Source organism: Battus philenor, unplaced genomic scaffold (genome assembly GCF_028537555.1).
Source record: "Battus philenor isolate CCGP_79_NKW_IND1 unplaced genomic scaffold, ilBatPhil1.0.hap1 SCAF_25, whole genome shotgun sequence".
In the NCBI taxonomy this organism is placed as follows: domain Eukaryota; kingdom Metazoa; phylum Arthropoda; class Insecta; order Lepidoptera; family Papilionidae; genus Battus; species Battus philenor.
The window spans coordinates 7566263-7586771 of NW_027181688.1; the positions used below are offsets into that span (position 1 = coordinate 7566263).

A 20509-nucleotide genomic window follows, 5' to 3' on the forward strand; every position below is an offset into this window, starting at 1 on the left:
ATATACAACTATAACAGAGCTTTTTGCAAATGGACATGTAAAATTGCAAATTAAGGCTATATTTCCACTAGAGTTTTGCGAAGATGCGTAACGTGTGATGTGTAGAGACGGCACAGCTTAAAGCTGCATTTCTAGTAAGTCAGTTTAGTTTTTTGCAAGGAACCCTGAAGGATACTACCTATAACTGCTGTTAAGGATAATAATAAGTGTTAATGTGTGATATTTGAAAACGGCCGTGCGAAGAAACACATCTTTCTATCTTAAGTTGCAGACCAAATTCATATTTTTTTAAAAACGTTCAATGTAGGTATAAAATAAATTTTAGGAAACAAGTCTCGTAACATGTGTGTGTGTTTTTAAGCCAAAATGGACCTTCAAAAACTTGTAATGATTACAGTTCGAAATTTGTATTACAATATTTACTTAAATTACACGTAAACTTAGAATTATAACAAAAAATTAAACCTAAGATAAGAATTGCATTAAGAATACTCGCCTAGATCTGCCTAATATGTGTTTGTTGTCGAACGAAGAAATATCCTTCGTAAGAACAACGCATAAGCGAACTCAGAAAAATGAATAGCCGAAATATGACTATGGCAGCGTAGAATTTTTGGGTCATTTTGTAGAATTGTTGGGACCATACAGATGATCTTTACAGTCCTGATATTGCACCATGCCAAAATGGTCTTTTTCTCTATAATATTTTATAGATGCCGAAAAAGCAGTAGATATATTTGAAAATGTCTTAGAAAAGATCCCCGAAAGCAAGTGTAGCTTTTAAAAGAGGTTTTATTGGATGCAACAATCCATGATTACCAAGGGGACTTTTTTCAAAAACAAAAATCGATATTACTGTTAACTTTTGGTGAACTAATGAACTAAGAAATGAACGTAATAAACTACCAATGAGCTAAAACAGCGATATCCGATACGCCCGTATTCGCACGACACGGGGGACCACCGCGCTAAATTGTCAACGATTAGTGCCCACACAATAAGCGAAGGCCGCATATAATGTATGGGGAGTCTTTTGTAAAAGTACCCTCCACCCGCACGAGCCCTTTCGGAGTGTTTCACCCTCACTTGACGAGAGGGTAATGGAATAAGACTCTTATATTAATAAAAATATTTTTTATGTAACATGAGAGGAGCAAATCATTAGCCTTAGGACAAATGGCACGCTTTGAAAATTAATAATGTGATATCGCTATCGAATGTTTCGAAATATATAATTAGGCGTAATATCTTTATAGTGCTACTGTTTCTGTGTACCACGCTTAAGGAAAGCGCCTGGAAGTAGGGAGCGAGAAAAAGTAACATGAACACCGCCTTTAGCGTTGACGACAGACTGACGGAACCAAGAGGCCGATATTCTCCATCCCCGTCTTACCACGCATTCCTAAGGTGTAATATAGCTTTATTTTATTTTGATACAACTATAGTTAGGCAAAAGAACACATAAATCAGGCGGCAAAAATGGAGGCTCAACAGTATCTTCTTAAAAGGTCTGGCAAACCATTGCAGTAGACACATTCAACCAATAAAATTCACATTTTTTTAATGTCTTACTATTAGCATATGCTTCCTAAGGGATCTAACCGCTTCCTGTTGGTCCCAAACGCAAATAGAAATGCTTAAAAATACTTTTTAAAATTTAATACCTTATTTAAGCGTCTAAAATTTATTATCATTTGGCATAAATAAACGTTAAAACATTTAAATAAGTATTAAAGTAATGTTTTAATTATAACATGTCAATGTATTTTTAATTAATTAAGAATCATGATCCTCTGCCACGACCCGTCGATTAGAAAAAAAGGTGAAATAATTTATTTTTAATTCGTGATTATTAAATAGATATCAGGCAAGATAATAGGGAAGATATAAGGCATATCAAAAAATGTATAATGAATTATTTTGTAAGAGGAGGCAACTGGATTTTTTCTTGTAAAAGAGGTTGAAGTCCATAAAAGGTTGGGAACATGTGACCTACAAAGAAGTTTATGTATAACACTCTTTTTAAAATATCCTGAGATTACATAAGGCTATAATAATCCATAAGCGACGTTAACTTCGGTAATTTCGAGTACTTTAAATAGCCAGAATAAGTAGGTTCCAAAGTAATGAGAAAAAAAATGTGAATTAAATCGGTAATCATTCAAGTTAGGGTGCGACCAAGGGAAATATAGATTCATTTTATATATAGAATTTGGGCTTGATATTAAGGAGCTATGCGCTTAAGTAAGTATTGTTTCTTGTCATGAAGTTATGACAAGAATCTAATCATTCAATTTAATATTTCATCACTTACCTGTTAAAAGCGTAGATGTCTTCAATATTATTAAACAGCTCCGACAGTTCGTCATCGGAGAATGTAGCGTCTCGCCTCCACACGTGCAAATAACCCTGTGAGTGAAAGAGAAAATACTTTACAATCAATATATGAACATTGTTAAACCAATATTTGCAAAATGTGTAACTTTATGATATGGATTAAAAACATTCCTTTTTTAAAATTCAAAATCCGCAATGCTTTTTTTTTGTGACCAGACATAGTTCACTAACCGTTTGTAATAGCCATAAGATCTAACACCTTTAAAACTATTAATGAATTTATTTAAGCCCATGCGAGAGAGTATCTTAGAGTTTCATCATCATCATTTCAGCCGTGGGACGTCCACTGACATAAGCCTCGCCCATAGAGTTGCAATATCCCAAAGTCTGTCCACCTTGTGGAGACTTTCAACGCTGCAATCCGTGGTCTTCTTTCCAGAACATTAAGAGTCCATCGGCTAACTGCACTAGAACTTAGTAAAGATTAAGAGTTCAGCGCACTGTTGTCTCAAATACGGTAATGCTGTATAAACATTTGTCTATGGCAAAATTATTAAAAAATGATTTAGTAACTTACCACTGTACATACATCTACGTACCATACAGAGGCCACGTGGCGCATATGTACTTAAAGCGAGATAATTATTTCTGGAAGACTCGCAAGTGGAGTGAAACGTGCTATTTATAATACAGGAGTTTGCTACTAAGTATCACGTTTGATGTATCACTTTAAACAGAAACTAAACGACGTATGTCTATAAATATGGTTACTGTAAATATAACTCATCCGCCTTCTCTTTAGGTTTATTTTCGAAGTAACTTGAACTTACATAAGAATATTGCTTTGAGTGGTTCTTAATTTAAATATCCTTAAGTACGCCATTACGGATTTGTGTAATTGCATTGAATACGTCTTAATCTAATTTATTATCAAATGCATGAGGATATATCATAAACTTTTCCAACATTTCTATGTGTATTGCAATACAGCAAGTTAAACTTTTTCATATATTTTTTTTCTTATTCAATAATACTATGATATATATCGAACATAAGTAAACCCAAATGCTGAAACTATAGGTCATTTATCAAGCAAATATTAAACACACATTTGGACACGCAATATTTGGTGTACGTGGCTAATCCTAAAAGAAACTTTTTCGCTAACTGTAAGACCAAAACTTTGTACATCTAAAATAGACACCTATTTAAAGAACTTCTGTAAATGTAATAATGATGATGGAAATTTCAGAAGTTATTTGAAGTGACATTATATATACATAAATATCTCCTCATTCCTGGATACGATCTCGTAAAGCAATCTTGAGTATGTGTAAAAAGTTATTTAAAAATGTTTATTACATCGTCATTGTTTCAAAAATCGAAAAAAAAATGTCAATGTCACTAGTATAAAATATACTAAAGCTATGTCACATCTAATCATATTTTATATCATCGCTCTGAGGAATCTTGTGTTCTAACTGGGAAAATTATACGACGTATAAGTAAAGTGCAAATTTGTTTGTGATAGTACAAAATAGGAATGAATTTTTCTGGATGCTATATATTATATATATTAAGGAAATTTGTGATGATATTCAAACATAATTCCCGATTTAGTTTATTTTAAGCTTTATTGCGTATTTTAAGTTGAAAAATGCCTCTTCAAGACGTGTACTCTGTGTGACGTGACTCATATTATCTAGTAGACCATGTTGATTAGAATAATCATATATTTATACATTATAAATCATTATTTTTTTTAATAAAACAAAAAATAAGTAAGAATCAACATTTCAAATTAAGCAGTAGTAATTTATTGAGAAAATTGGGAATACAAATTGGAAGTATATATTTATGCATTTTTGAAAGTACATTACTTGAATGTCTTGACTTTTTCAACCTGATCGAAAAAATAAATATTGGTACAAGATTTACGTCCCTAATCAGAACAAATACTTTTCTTCAACTTTGTGCTAGCCTGAACTGACCCACCAAGGTCTATACTAAAACAACTTCATATAATTATCCTTATCTACGTACCCTATTAAGGTATATAGGATTGAAGATAAATAGGGCATAAGGTAGATTAGTAACCACGATTGTTAAATAGCGCCACTGGCGGGTGCCTAGAGAAAGTCGATCGTGTGATAACAAAATCACGACATCTCTTTTGTTTAATACGGAGGGGTATTATTAATAAAGGCATCTGAAATGACATATAATTCCTGTTGTATTGCTTCCGAAGAAATAGTTGTTACTAGCCAGTGAGGTTTTTAAAACTTTACCGGAATTGAATTCGCGGAACAAAAGGATCTGCGAATTTATCAAAACTGGACAGAACATGTGTGAATGTAGAGTTTAGTAAATGTAATTGTATGACTTGAAATGGCAGCGAGGACTACTGGGCGATCGAAGGTGGAATCCGGATCTAAAAATTCATGTTAAAGTCTATAGTGTGTACGTACCCTAAGAAATAAATTGACATGTTCGAAACTAATAAAAGTCAAATGATCTTATCTAGAATATCATTGTAATGTTAACAGCCGTTATATCTGGGCATGACACATAAGACGATTATACTTCGTGTATGCTGTATGAGTTCGAATAAAAATAGCGTTAAGCAAAGCCTCGTTTGAACTGTGGGTACATTGACATTTAAGTCTATGAATAAATAAGAAAATGTATATCATTGTTTACTTTTATGATAATTTACAGTGATCACCTATCTACGTTGTGAGAGAAATACCAGAAAAGTGCAATGAAATTAACCACCTATAAAGGATGATTTGAAATAGGTGTAAAATCTTTAAAGTGATAATTGTAAAGCTATCTCAAAACAACAATTTCCGAAATAATAAATAACGTTATGATAACACACTAAGAAAAAACATTTTTAATATTCCTATTACCAAATATTAAATTTAATTATTGTTTACTATCTGTCGCTGCAGACTATACTGTCAAAAGTTATTGGCATATTGCATTTCAATAGAAAATATTAATACCTATATGAATAACATATATAAAAGTGATCACTTTATACAGGCTGAAAATATATGTAAAAGCTTTTATCCCGTACAAAAAAGTTTACGTATTTATAGGATAAATGCCGATATGTATGTATTTATATTGTGATTAGAGGTAGCTCCTAGCGGTAGAGGACAGAATTGCGATGGTACATCGCGCGTTCGATTCACGAGTTGCAATATAATGAAATTTATACCTTTTGCATCAATTATATAGGTTTGCACTGCTGACAAGAAGTTTCCACAATACCACACAGTGATCGTCAACCAGCTTCTCAATAGTGGCGTTTATGGTATATACTGCATAGATATCTATGGGGAAGGCTTTTGCCTTGCAGCGAACGTCAATGGGTTGAAAGACGTTATATTGTCTTAATATTCTTTTTGTTTAACCAATATATCTAGTCTTTTTATATTTTACTTGCATCGTTAAATTATTATTGCAAGTTAATTAATTGAGTCATCTACTTGCTGTATCAACTTGACTAAATTGAATCGTTTTCTTCAAGCGTATTAAAGGCAGCACGAGCAGTAAACAATAGTAGTTGGGTTTGTTTGTGTCGCGGTGACTCGAAACACCGGTTTGGGCCATTGTCACTGCCAGTGTCATGCGAGTAGCGTAACTAGGTGGTAAAGGACACTGTATAGTTTTTAAATTGTCGCAGTAATGAGAATCTACCACGAAACAAAGATTCAACCTTGGGATTTAATTAAACACCTACAAGATACGAGTTAAGGCGATAGTAGTTAAGATTTCGACGTTAGGACATGTGCCTCATATCGAGCCCCCGACGGGTACGGTGGGCTGGACATTCATCATACTTATACTCATGACACGGCGGCCGCACCCGCCTAGCCCGTGTCTAAGCGAGGGCGGTCTGGAGAGGCCCGTGTTGCTCCCGACCGGCGAGTAGTCCTCGCTTCGCACTACTTACACTACAACTCATTCACTACACTATACACCTACACAGATATAGTCCATCCTCGTGCGTGTGTCTTCATTGTAACCGGGGTACGATTACCCAGCATAAATTTTTAGCCCGCGGACTCAATTTCGATAAAGCCGTACAAAAGCCCATATCGACTAGCAGTATAATCTTAAACACATCAAATGCAATGAGTTGTTAAGAATTCCAAATTCAAATTTATATCAAATAAACTGGTCCGATAGTCTTCGCTCTGTTAAGTCGCAGTCCAATAGCAAAAATAAACGCATGAAAAATATTTTAAAGTTATTATTTATTGTCTGTCTGTCTGTATTGTTTCAATAATAAACAAAAATAACTCACGAAAATCGGTTTTCAATTGCTTAAATTGCATGACTAGAATTCATGTGTTTGTATTTGCACTGTAATACTTTTTTCCTATACGATATTTTATTCCACGTTTGTTAGTCGATTGAAATGTTTTACATGTACATGTATGCATGTATATGTTTTTGGTTACTTAATCGCATGATTTTTTAACATAAGTTTCTCTTGTCACCGCGAAGTGTTCACACTGACAAATTTTATTTTTATTTAATATTTTAGTATATTTAAAACAACAGTTATTAATATTGTAAACAATTAAAAATTTAGAAATATTTGACATTTTGACTTTGTTTTTTGGTAGCCGCAACACCAGAGATTCAGTTATTTGTCAAACTTTTATTGACATTGTATCTCTATGTTAAAAAAGGGTTCAATGAAGGCTATAATTAACGGCTGTTTCATTGAACAATATCTTGTATCTCATTGATTTGAGGGCAGATAATTTCATATCGCATTTAGTTTTATATCACTGCGTGATATACGAGTAGTAACATTGTTTGGTGACTGCACTGGCCGATATCTATCTTATTAATTAATGAAAAAAAACGAAAGAAGTAAATGTTTAAATTGTGAGATATATTTTTTAATTAAGCAAGTTCGAAAGCACAAATCAGCGGTTACATCAAGAAAATAACGAACATTATACCGACACTTAAAAGTTAGTAATAGAGTCCAATTGCCTTCAACGGTACTGTTCGGATATCTGCGTGCTCCGGTTTATACGCTGCGGCTAATTAAATTACCTAGTACAGTTAAACTAAGGATAGGAGGTTATAGCTGCAGATAAGGAGCGCTATTGCATTGCCACGCAGAACTTTGCGGTGTATTGTAGTTCGTGGAATTAGTGGGCTAATAGATACATACATAAGCAGGTATATATATAAAGTACACATTTGTATACGGATTAAAATGCGTCATTTGATTACTTATATATATTACATTATTAAAAAAGACTTGTCTATAAAGAGGGCAATGAAACGTAGTCTTGCACTTTGGGCGTCATTTGCAAGCTTACAGTCACTCAACTAGCCATCGAAGACCAAACCCACGAGATTGCTGAAGGAATGAGAAGATCCGTATGCAACGAAAGTATCTGGCATAGCGCAGCGAAGTGACAATGAGCAGATTGGAGAGCACGAACAGGCAAACGCAGCGTAAGACGTCTGTCCACATTGTAGACCACTGACCATTGAAATTCCTTTAACTTCTTGGACCTATTGGAAAGTCAGTTTATCTAACGAGAACATAAGATAACATAACGGGAGCATACCTGATAACGATGTCATGGTGTTTTAAACCCAAAATCTTGTTTAGATCACTTAGTTATTTTTATTATATTACATAGAAAAGTTTTATAGTAGATATTTTAAGAGCTGTCTCTTAAAGCAGAAAATGGTAACACAGGTGGAAACCGATGTCTAAAAATTTTAAAAGCATCATTGTAAGCACTTGCTAGACAGTGTTAGGAGAGCGACAACAAGTGACCGTATTACGCAAGCGTGAAAGACAGTTGATCAATGGGATCGTTCACTGCATTTGTATAACGGTCAGCTGCCCACGCTGTCGACACGGCTATGACAACACGGACGACTTTTGTTGTCGAACCACAGAAAACCAAAACTACATCGAATTTACTTTCTATAGAAATATGTAGTCTTCACAAATCATCGCACAATTCTTACACAGCTATTTGCTGTGCATTAAGGTCGCCAAAATGAAACAGTATTTTACATATTATATCACGGTCTATTTATACATATTACATATTTATATATATATGATGTTTAATATAGTTTATATATAGAGGTTTTTTTACTGTTTCTTATCTTCGATGAATATTGTTGTTTATTTTTCTTTTTTTAGTATAGAAGATATCTGTCTTGAGGGTAGCAATGTAGTCTGTTTTATAATTTAATTTCATTATTTATGGGTTTCTATGTCGATGTAATAACCGAACCTTCCTCTGTAGAAATCTATGTTCTTTCACTTGGATTTGTGGTTTATCAAATCGGCTCGGCAACTTCCCAGTTCGGTGAAATAGTAGCATGTAGCGGCCTGAATCATGACTCCTCCGGGAGCCATTAGGCTAGGCGCCTTCTGCGCTTTTTCGCCTATATATATTTCCGCAAAATCTGCAAATGCTATTAGGGCATCAGTAAAAGTCCGATTTAAAGAAAACACAGACGTTAACAAGTCTCAAAATAGTGAGACAAAATAAGGTAAATAGATATCTGTACTTAAAAATCTGAAACAGATAACTTTGTTTTATTAAAATAAACAGGAAACGTAATTTGATTAATTATTATTATTTTTTTAAATTAAAAGTAGTCGCTCATGTGCATACGCCCTTATAATATCGGAAACCGTAAAAAGAGTTCGACGACTATCGCCGCACGCGTGGGCGTGTGTTTGTCGGGCACTCACAACCTAACCATGCACTTATAACAGACGAAAACTTCAAATAAAACCTTTTTATATGAACAAGTAAACTATTACGCCTGTTATCACAATCGGTATCAACAGAGATTTTTTAAACTTTTAACAACAGAATTCAGTTATTATTTTTTTATTTTCATAAAACAAAAATCGATAATTACAAATAAAATACGCACTGCACAGACCGCATTAAAACGACAGAAAACAAAAATAAAAAGAAACCTCACGTAGTTATAGTAATAATGAACTTAAGTTAAAGGTTTATGTGCAGGTTTATGTGCCAGCAGTGGACGTCTGGATGTAATGATGATGAACACCGAAGGAACTCTGATTAATGCAGCAGAGATAAACTGTTCGTTAAGTAACCAAAATGTACATGTGTTGCGTATTTGAAGAATGTAATTTCAGTTTAAAAAGATTCTGATGAATTTTTCTGTGTTTTCATTATTAAAAGCACAAGCAGACAGGATAAATATTGAATATAAAATATGTGATCCCTTTGATGGAATTTGCATAAAAAGACAGTTGATGCTACAAAAATTCAACAGTAAAAAGTTATGTAAATATAATTTTCCCGTTTTGATCCACAGCTTCATCGAACTTATGATAGCAGAATCTTGGTGGTGGCGGTGAACTTTTAATGGTAAATGAGAAAGAGAACTCCTCTTAAGCCTCGATTCAGGCCGTTATAGAGTTAAAATTTAGTTCGGTTGGGACAACATTTATTAATTACCAGCTGTGCTTGCGACTTCATCCACGAGGAATTTAACAAAAAATTATTCAGTTTATAGCATATTTTTAGTTTAAATTTATTTTTAAAATAAAGTAGCCTAAGCTACTCTTAATTACATCAGCTACATGTTAGTATAAGTGCCGTCAAAATCAGTCAAGCCACTTCAGAGATCAGCCAGAACAAATAGACAGACAGACATGTACCGCATATATATATAATCATATACATGCAATTCGATTTTATTTGCCCATCTATAAACCTGAAAACAGTAATTGATAGGTATTATTTTGCTTAGCGTAATAACACGTGCAATATTTTTTTCGATATTTTTTACAAAGAAGGTTCAATAGCAACATTAACTATGTTTCAGAAAAAACCACACGCAGCCATCACGGATTGTGATACTGTTATCGTGCATCGAACTCACGTACTGCGGTGCCACGACAAGAATGGGCCTAATTTAAATATATACATTTACATGACCCTTTGGGATTGGTACAAGGCATAAGCGACACTCTCTCACTCTAACTTTAATAATTACTTATAAACTAATTATTTTGAAAGTGATAAATCGATGCCTTTGTTGGAGTCGAAAGGTTCTCGAGGGACGACCACGAATCTGTAGACGTTACCTGCCTAGGTCTCCCACTAGTTAGACCGTTGACATAGTCAGGGTCACGAGAAGTTTCTAGATGTGGCTATATCTTGCAGTGGGAAGCTATCGGATGACATAATAATGAAATGAAATTTGTTTCTATTATGAAGACAGAGGAAAGTGAAGACTGTATTCAATCATTACGGTGACATCATTAAACGAAAATAAATAAACACAATCCAAAGACAAATCATCGTAAATACTATTTTTAAAGATTATTTCTGAAGTTTCCAACGATTAGAAAGTTTAATCATCCTAGGGGAAGGCCTCCATTCAGTGTCTTCGATGACCCAGTTAGAATTATCTTTCCACCTTGTCAGTGGACGTTCTGCGCTGCATTAGCTGATCTGTCATCAATCCATCTGTTTTGCGCTCTGTGTGACCTGCCCAATGCCACTTCAATTCGCCAATTCAAATTAGTCTCTCGGTTATGTTGGTAACTTTCGTTCATTTACGGACTTCCACTTTCTCGATTCGATCTTGTAAAGTAATTCTGAGCATAGCCTCTTTCAAAGTTTAAGATATTGCTATTTTCAACTAAGTGTATTTACGCTTTGGCCTAAAGACATACTCCAAAGCCTTATTAGCATTCAATTTTAAAATAATAGAAGCAAAATACAGGAATCCAAAATATTAGTAAATAAATAAAAATTACAAATATTTTGAACTCTATAAAAAATCGCTAACGCTTATCACTCGTACCAGGGTTGTACTTTCGTCTTCGGTTGAGCTCAATAAATTGGTTAAAGATAAAGGCAAGTAGGTTACAAAACCCTTCCGTTCTTGGCGTTAGGACGATCTCTATCTATTTGTCGTAACAATAAATTTCGACCTTTTTTAATTTTGTAATCATGTCAATGCTTGGCGTGTGGCCCAATTGTTTATTATCAAGCGGTACGTATATAAAATTTTTAGCTATATTGTGCCTTATTCATAATGATCAGAAGGTACTTTTATCGTGAGAAAATCCTATAAACAAATTCTGTTTGTCCGTTCTTTTTTATTAGGATTGAGTTAGTAACGTGCTAAAAGTGTTTTATGATCAAAATCATCGCATCGACCGATAGACGCGTACTGCAAGGCATAGGCTTCAACCAAAGGCCGCCACGATGAACGATCGTGTACTGCCCGCATCCGGCGACTTCGCGCGACTTTAACTATCTCATCGTCATCTATTGGAGGCTCTACTCACACTGCATGCATCGAAAACCTTTCGACCCCAACGATCGTTGTTTAGTCAAGCAATGTCCTTCATCAAGTTAAGCATAAACCATTTCTTAGCAAATAATCCCGTGAACTTCTCTCGGGTGTGTCTTCTTTCACTTCTTTGAGACACTGTATTTAAAAGGCCAAATTTATATTAAATTACTTTACCGCAAAACACACTGGACAACAACAATATAACAAATATATGATTCCAATCCCATTCACGTAAATCTTAGACGTCATTATTATAAAGTTTATTTAGTTGCACGTAAATGAAGTTGAGATACTGCTTAGTATTGAAATAAAATAGAAGCAAAGCCCGTTCTTGTCTTATTTAAATCGTACAGTTATAATACGGAGAAGTATCTAAATATGTACATAAGGGATGCAAACGTGCTATTAGAAACTGTCTACAAATTATCGATATCGATAATTGAAGAACAAATTGAAACCTTAGAAATCCAATGAATTTACTTGTTATAAAAATCAAAACTATTTTTTATAATTCAGAAATATAAACTATCTTTTTTTAATATTTAATTTTAAATTGAGGTTTTATCCATGTATGGACACGTCAACCCTTGTAAACATAATGAATAATCGTCATTACTATATTCAAAAATCATTATAAAGGCCAGACGTAAATCTGTAACATAAGTTAGGCTCTTCCGATTTAGGTTCCGACAAAATAGATTGCGAAAAATTGCACGGACTAAGTTCAAGTTCAGTTTTAGTTGCTTCAATAGTAGTTCTCTTACATCAATACTTAGCACAAAGCTTTATTTCATTCCATACAAATGACTTAAAATTAGTAATTTTAAAAAATAGTTTTGATTATTATACACTAATTTGTATGGACCTCCTCAAAGCCTGCTTCAAATATTTCTATTTTCCTCTATCTTTGACAACTTGGAGTCACCTGTGACCTGACGTAGCCACGATCTCGTCAGCCCATCTGGCATTAGACTGCCTCTCGCTGCAGAGATATATAGTAATTATTTTTAATACTATTATTTTAATTAAAATTTTATATTTATTGATATGACTTTTAAAGACGCCTTTTCGTATTACGTTATTTTTTAATATTACTCAAACATCTGATTTTTGTATCGGGTGTACTATATATTAATCCTCAGCAAACGAACATTACATTTACTCTATTACAAGTTTTACAAATGTAACCAATTAATATGTACGATTATCTGTTATCCGTTAATAATTTATGGTAAAACAGAAATTCTTTCACTATCAAAAAGCTCTAAATAACCCCATACAATTTATGCTTAAAAGATAATTTTTTACGTTACACTTAGGATGCAGATTGTATGATCCCATCACTAGTACTATGAAATGGCAAAAAACAGAACCGTCCCGTCCTACCATCAACCCCATATTAGGCTGTTTACTATCCCGTTACCAGACGATCTCACAACCTATTTTAGTATTGGTAAACGACATGCCTTCACCCATTCTGATAGAGTTCAGAATACGTCTAGTTTTTTTCGATAATCCTTGAGGTACCCACTGTAACATGACTCCTTCAGAATGAATAGAAAACTCAGGAGCGATGGTATTAAGGCGAAAGTCTATAAAAGTTAGGGATCTCGTTATAATGGTTGGTTAATCGTGACCAATAATAGTTATCAGGATGGTGTTATAATGGCGCTGGCCAGGAAACTTGATACAGAAATGTGTTTATTTTTATTCTGCTTCTGGACATATGTTGCAACTGTATACACGCTCATCGAAATGTGTGTGGTGATTTAATGTAACAGTATCATTTCTTATGACAGATTGACATAAATACAAAGTAATAAACTCCGTAATAGCAGTCACATTTTAAAATTCATTTTTTTAAAACACGTCAGAAACGACAAGTGCTTGCCACTCTTAGCAAGCGACGATCAATCTGTAAATACGTAATAAGATAATTAGTTTTGAAATCGTAGTTTCAACCCATAGACGCCCATCTTATATATCTATACCCTTATATATCTATAGAGGAATATACTACAATCGCCATGTTTGACAGGCAGGTTGGAGATTACTGTATGATATTATGTTACACAAAGAACGCTGCTGCCCATTCTCTGGAAACTTGTGAATAGCGGGAATATTATGCAATTATTGCACAAAGTGTAAATTATATACATATCATCCCGAGAATCGAACCCGCGACCTACCGCTGGGCTGTCACTGCTATACTACTATTTAAATCTAACTTTAATTAAACTATTTGTTTTGTCAAATAAAGCAAGCCATCGTTAATATTTCGCAACTAATTAACAGCGACGGAACTATCGCTAGTTTTTAGAAAGCGCTCACAATGTTCGACGCACGTTATCAATCGGTAGGGTTGCCGGCTTTAAATAAATCCGATCGAAACACAAACTACTCGAGTTTTAATCCAATTACGAATTGCGAGCAGATCGGTTTCAATAATCTGCTTTAGTTTAATACGCACGGTAACTCCTCAATTAAAGTAGAATTAAAATTTTAGTTTAGTAGCACTTAATAGGTTTCATAACGTAGTATAACAAATTTTTTTGTTAAAAATTAGTTTTAGTGCAATTACTAAGAATTTGTAAAAGATATCTTTTGAGTACAGGTGGTTACTTACATTCATACGCTCCCTCAATTTAAGTAATTTTATACCCTTTGTAAACTGGATTACAATTAAAATTACATATTATAATTTATAACAATAAAGTTCTCCGTTTTTTGCCCATAAATAAAAAAAAAATTCCAAAAATTAAGATTCAGCTAACGCGTACCTTCTTAAAACTTAGATATGAGTACAGATATACTCTACAATTTGGTAGTATAATATATTATCGTTATATTGTACTAGGAGAATTATTAACGGCTCAATAGTATTACAATAAGGTCTTTACGAATACAGGTGTCTAAGGTCCTTGCGTATCTTACTTATCTCACGACCGAAAAGGACAACAGAATCCTCAAAATAAATATTTTTTACTTTTACGTATTCAATAAGTTGCAAATTGAGAAGTTGAAGTTGCAATGGGCAGGCTATGTAGTGCGCAGAACAAAAACCGCTTTAAGGTTCTGGAAGGAGACGAAGGTTAAGGAGACCACAGACCGGCAAACGCAGTGTACGTCCTTCCGCAAGGTGAACCGTTAAGGTTGTCGAAAGACACTGGACCCAAGCTGGTTTCAATCATTTCTAATAGGAATCTCTATGTACAACAGTGAACGTCATACTGCTGAAATATATAACAGTAAATATTTTTTAAATTCCTGAACAACCTCATTAATCCAGTAGTGACAACCCTGCGCCTTAATGGTGAAAGTGGACTGCATGAGAAAGAAATTAGTTAAGCTTTGCAGTACGGAGTAATTGGACGCCTGTCATCCCACTAGACTTAACACCTGCGACCAGCTAACGATGTCCCTTCGTCTTAGAGACGATGCCCGTGTAAACGACGGCTTAATACGAATAAGAGTTTTATAAAAGTTGTATTTCTTTATGGTGTCTAGTGAGACGGTATAAAATCTTTTACAATTAATAATCTAATTAAAATGCGAATTGACACATTGAAGTGGCAGTGAATAGGCTACATGGCGCAATAAACTGATGGCCACTGAGACCTTATAGTTCAGGAGAAAACCATAGCATAAGACGTTCACGAGGCAGAATGTCGACCTCTATAAGATCGTTTCTATTAGCAAAATCCTCCAAATTATACCTGTCTTAGTAAATTAATATGAAACATTGCATGCCGCATAATATAATTTATTAAAAATATCGTAAATTTTATAGCTTTCTGAGTAAAACTTTTAATAATGAATTATATGTTAATTATCGGATGTGTACTGGTTAAAAAGGTACGAGTTATGTCCATTAAAAGAAATCGCCCGTGGCAAAAATAGACGCATTCACGGCAGGTGCCAACGAAATGTCAGCGGCAATTAGCACTGACAGTGACAGCTAGCGCGATTGACAGCTGTCAATGTCATACGGGTGTTAAGGCGCGCGCGTTTTGGAGCGAAATTCGGTAGCCGCTTTCGTGTGGCCTACACATTAACATACTTTGTTTATTTATTTAATTTAAGACAGTAGACTAGTTTATTAAAGAGTTAAATAGAGTATTTAGTTTACAAAACTAATACAGGATAATTGGTTATAGGTGTAAAAACTTTAAAAAGGTGAATGTACAGCACGTGCTGTTAATTAATGTACGGTACACATCCTATCTAAAAATTAATAATTTTCAAAAATAATAACAATATTGCTCACCTAACGATCGCCAGGATAACTGGACGCGTTGGAATACTACTTATTAAAATTAATTAATATTTACTATCTACTCATCCAAACTTTATACTGTCAGAAGTTATTTGCCTGCCGCATTTTAATAGTCTTAGAGCGGTAACTTTATACAGAGTGATTGAGAATAGAATAAACCCTTTCAAGCTTCTAGACTTATGAACAATCACTGTGTACTTCAGTTGTAATAAAGTAAATTATATTAGTGTTTATGAGATGTACAATGTAAATGTTAAAAACATTATAATTCAAAATCATTTATGTTTGTAATAAAGAAATATTGAAACGATATATGTCACAAATACAATTAGTTAGAAATGCATGTCAAATATACTCGTATATCCATTACTGTCAAATATAGCAAGACCATTTCGCGCTAAGTAACGAGGTGTTAATGTTGCCACTTGTAAAAACTGCAAAGTGCAGCAAACGGCAAGTAGGTCAACCGAAGGCACGCGACTCTAGCTGTAAATTTATTGCCGCACTTAAGGTTTATTAATTTTTAACGTTTATTGCCTCCAATTCCTTCTTTGTGTGTGTGTAAGTTAAAAATTATAATATCATTTTCTACACTCTCAGCAGAGTTTAACACCTACAGCCTACGTTATAAAGCTAATTCAGTGTTACTAAACATACATTCATATATAATCAATCGCGTAAGCATTCGTTATTTCTGATTATACTGGAAGTACAGTTGTATTTTAATATATCAAATATTAACTTTTAGATTCAGCACTGAAAGGTAGTACTCTAAAAATAACGCGGCTAGAAAATTCTCGTATCAGCGTGGTAGACCTCACATTGGGTCCTCCAATTTTATATAATAATTTCTTCAAACCTTTATGAGCAATGTATATATCTCTCTCAATTAACTTATAATAAGCAATTATTCATTGGTTGAACTGGCAGTGATAAAGCCGCATAGCGCCTAGATCAGATGGCTCCTGGGGCCTTAACAAAATGCCTGTTTGACTTTAACTACTTCTTTGGTAAATTATTGGAATTTAGTTATCTTTTATCATTTTTTTAAGTACGGTTACGAGAAAGGGTCCGCCGCGTGCCAAAAAACGAGAGACCCGGCATTGATAGCTAGAACTTCTTTCGCAGTGCCGATCTCGCGCCGGTGTGAGATATTTTTGAATCGTTTTTTTATTTTGATTACCTTATATTTATGCAAACTTAATTAATAACATTTTTAACCTTTTTAAACAAATAAACAACAAAAAAGAAAGTTGGCTTCTGACTGACTCCCATAACAGACAGTAAGGCTGTTAAGGATCTTGAGAACACAGAACAGTAAGCGCATCATGGAATGTCCACTCGTAAGTGAACAGGCGACCTTTTTAAGATCATCGTTAAACACTGGATGTAACTGCTTCCAGATTCACAACAGGACCGCCTATTGTAAATCTATGGGAGAAGCCAATCTAATGCAGTGAATGTCATATGGCTGAAACGATAAAGATACTATTCAATACGCAAATTTATTTTTTTAGTGATTTTTGACACTGCAATGATGTTGCAATATGAACCAATAAGAAAGAGAAAGCTATAAATAGAATTGAAGTAATAATAAAAGAGATGAACATTTAAAAATAAGTACAAATGAGGAAACCGCGACGAGTTGTGAATTAGGACGAGTATGCTGTTTCAAAGGCGAGGAAATGGCTTGCACTAAACACATTTAGGCTGGGCCGACATAGTTATACGATGTCCCATTAGATAAATAGTAGAGCTAACATTAATACGTAATCACTCTCTAGTAAGTGCAATTGGTGGATTATTTACTTACAAGCACTTCCTAGACTTCAGACATTTTCATTTTTTATTTCCCATATTAGAGGTGGTTTATTCAATATAAGAAATAAAATTTTTAAAGTTATTTTAGCAACTACATATTTTTTACCTCGACTTTAAATGTTTTGCATTTCATTCATTATCATATATAGTGTAATCGGTTATAGATTCTTTAAACTCTGAAGTATGTTACAAATTTCTATTTACAAAACAATTTCTTTTATTTTTATGCAACAGTCAATTATTTTTAGCAGTACTAAATCTAAAGGAACATATAGTGAACAATAACTCATTTTACTACGTGCTATTCCAAATTTTGAAAGAGTTTTTGAATCGTCGTTTCAACTTATAGACGCCAACTGCAACGCGTTGGTTATCTATGGGGGGTGTATATAATAATCGCGACATTTGGCAGGTGGGCTGGCGATCTCAGTGTGTTATTATGGTACGCAGAAGACGCCACTGCCCATCTTCTTGAAACTTATGAGCAACGGCAATCCTGTATAGTTCACAAAGTGTGAACTATACATGCCTGTATTTTGGGAATCCAACCCGACACCTTCTATTGCAAGTCTCAGTCCTCTACCGCTGAGCTACTAGTGTTATAATTACGGTGGTCGTAGTCTAAATAAATTAACACACAAGAAATTTATCAAACAAAAATTGGCAGTGATAATCCTATATAATGAATGCACAAAGTCTGACATCTATACTTAGTCTGGCCATAAATACTGTTACTATTCAAAAAAAGAAAATATTACGTTTGAATTTGGAATCTGTCATTTTTATATGATTGCTTGATGTGTTTTCTTATTTTCGCGCCATTATATTGTTAAATATTTTGTTATATTAAAATGGAGTGGGGTGATAAAGAGAACCGAATCGCTGTGATTGCCTTACATAAAGTAGGTATGGAGAAAAGTGCAATTTTTAAAACCCTCCACCCGCTTGGTATTAGTCAAATGTTTGTTTACCGGGCTATTGATAGGTACAATGATACCTCCTCTGTTTGTGACAGAAAAAGATCTGGCCGTCCACGTACCGTTCGTGTGAAAAAGGTGATTAAAGCAGTTAGGGAAAGAATTCGAAGAAATCCTGTCCGTAAGCAAAAGATTTTATCTCGGGAGATGAAGATAGCTCCTAGAACCATGTCGCGTATATTAAAAGATGACTTAGGACTTGCAGCCTATAAGAGACGTACTGGTCACTTCTTAACTGATAATTTAAAGAAGAATAGGGTGGTAAAATCCAAACAACTACTTAAGCGGTACGCAAAGGGAGGTCACAAAAAAATTTTGTTTACGGATGAGAAAATTTTTACAATTGAGCAGTATTTTAATAAACAAAATGACCGTATTTATGCTGGAAGCTCTAAAGAAGCTTCGCAATTAGTAAACAGAGTACAACGTGGGCATTATCCCACTTCAGTGATGGTTTGGTGGGGTGTTAGCTATGAAGGGGTGACTGAGCCATATTTTTGTGAAAAAGGTATTAAAACGTCGGCACAAGTTTATCAAAATACCATTCTTGAGACGGTAGTTAAGCCTTTAACTAACACCATGTTCAATAACAAAGAATGGTGCTTTCAACAAGACTCGGCACCGGGTCATAGAGCTCGATCCACCCAATCTTGGTTGAAAACTAACGTTCCGGACTTTATCAGCACTGAAAACTGGCCGTCGTCAAGTCCTGACCTAAATCCATTGGATTATGATTTATGGTCAGTTTTAGAGAGTAAGGCTTGCTCTAAACGCCATGATAATTTGGAGTCCCTAAAACTATCCATTCGGTTGGCAGTGAAGAATTTTCCTCTAGAAAGAGTTCGTGCTGCTATTGATAACTGGCCTCAACGTTTAAAAGACTGTATTGCAGCCAATGGAGACCACTTCGAATAAACATTGTATATTTTTAATAGTTATATATTGATGTATTAAACTAACTCACTATGAAAGGAATAAATGTTACGTATAAAAAAAAAATCGTGCTTTTCTTTATAACAATATTTATGGCAAGACTAAGTATAACACTGTATTCCGGGAAATAATTCAACGACTTACGATCGCAAGTATGAGTACTTACCCGCTGAGCTATCATTGCTCTGCATCATACAATAATATAATAAAAAGAGAGATGTCAATACTGTAGTAAAAAATATATTGTGTGTCCGTTTTGTTGTGACTAAAAGATCTCTTTACACATACATTTTATCAGTTATTGTATTATTAATGAACTTACCTCCACAACTTGTCTGAGATCTTCGACGTATACTTTTTCAGTCTGGACGATTTCAGCGCAAACCCTTTCGAGCTGCGACAGACCGGACATCTCATCTAAGGTTTGCTGATCTGAAATATTTTATTTTCTTATTAATCACTAAAATACAGTATTTTAAAATATTGCATCATATAAACGAATCGGTTCTGTAGTGCTACCATTCATATAGATCAGAGGTCGGCAACGTTTTAAATATGTAAAGAGTGAAATACTAAATTAAAAATTCATGATGGACACAAACTATTTTTTGTCATTACAAATATATAACAATAATATTTATATTTATGAAACATGTTCATTTTTTTTAATTTAATAATTTCTAATTTTAATTACTAAACAAGGTTATTATTAATCTTAAATAAATACAGAAGGATGTTTTTAAGTATATTAAAGATGTTGGCAAGAGCAATGACATATTGTTCATAAAAAAATATTTTG

At 34.0% G+C, this 20509-nt stretch overlaps 1 protein-coding gene across 1 annotated transcript in view; it reads right to left on the reverse strand.

Annotated features, from left to right (window-relative positions):
* Positions 1-20509, reverse strand: part of LOC137924898 (uncharacterized) — a 156867-nt gene that overhangs the window by 13399 nt on the left and 122959 nt on the right. The window contains exons 3-4 of the mRNA XM_068768290.1: positions 20033-20142; positions 2315-2409 (exon numbers count right to left, since the gene is read on the reverse strand). Of these exons, the coding sequence (XP_068624391.1) occupies positions 2315-2409; positions 20033-20142 (205 nt within the window). The remainder of the gene's footprint in view (positions 1-2314; positions 2410-20032; positions 20143-20509) is intronic.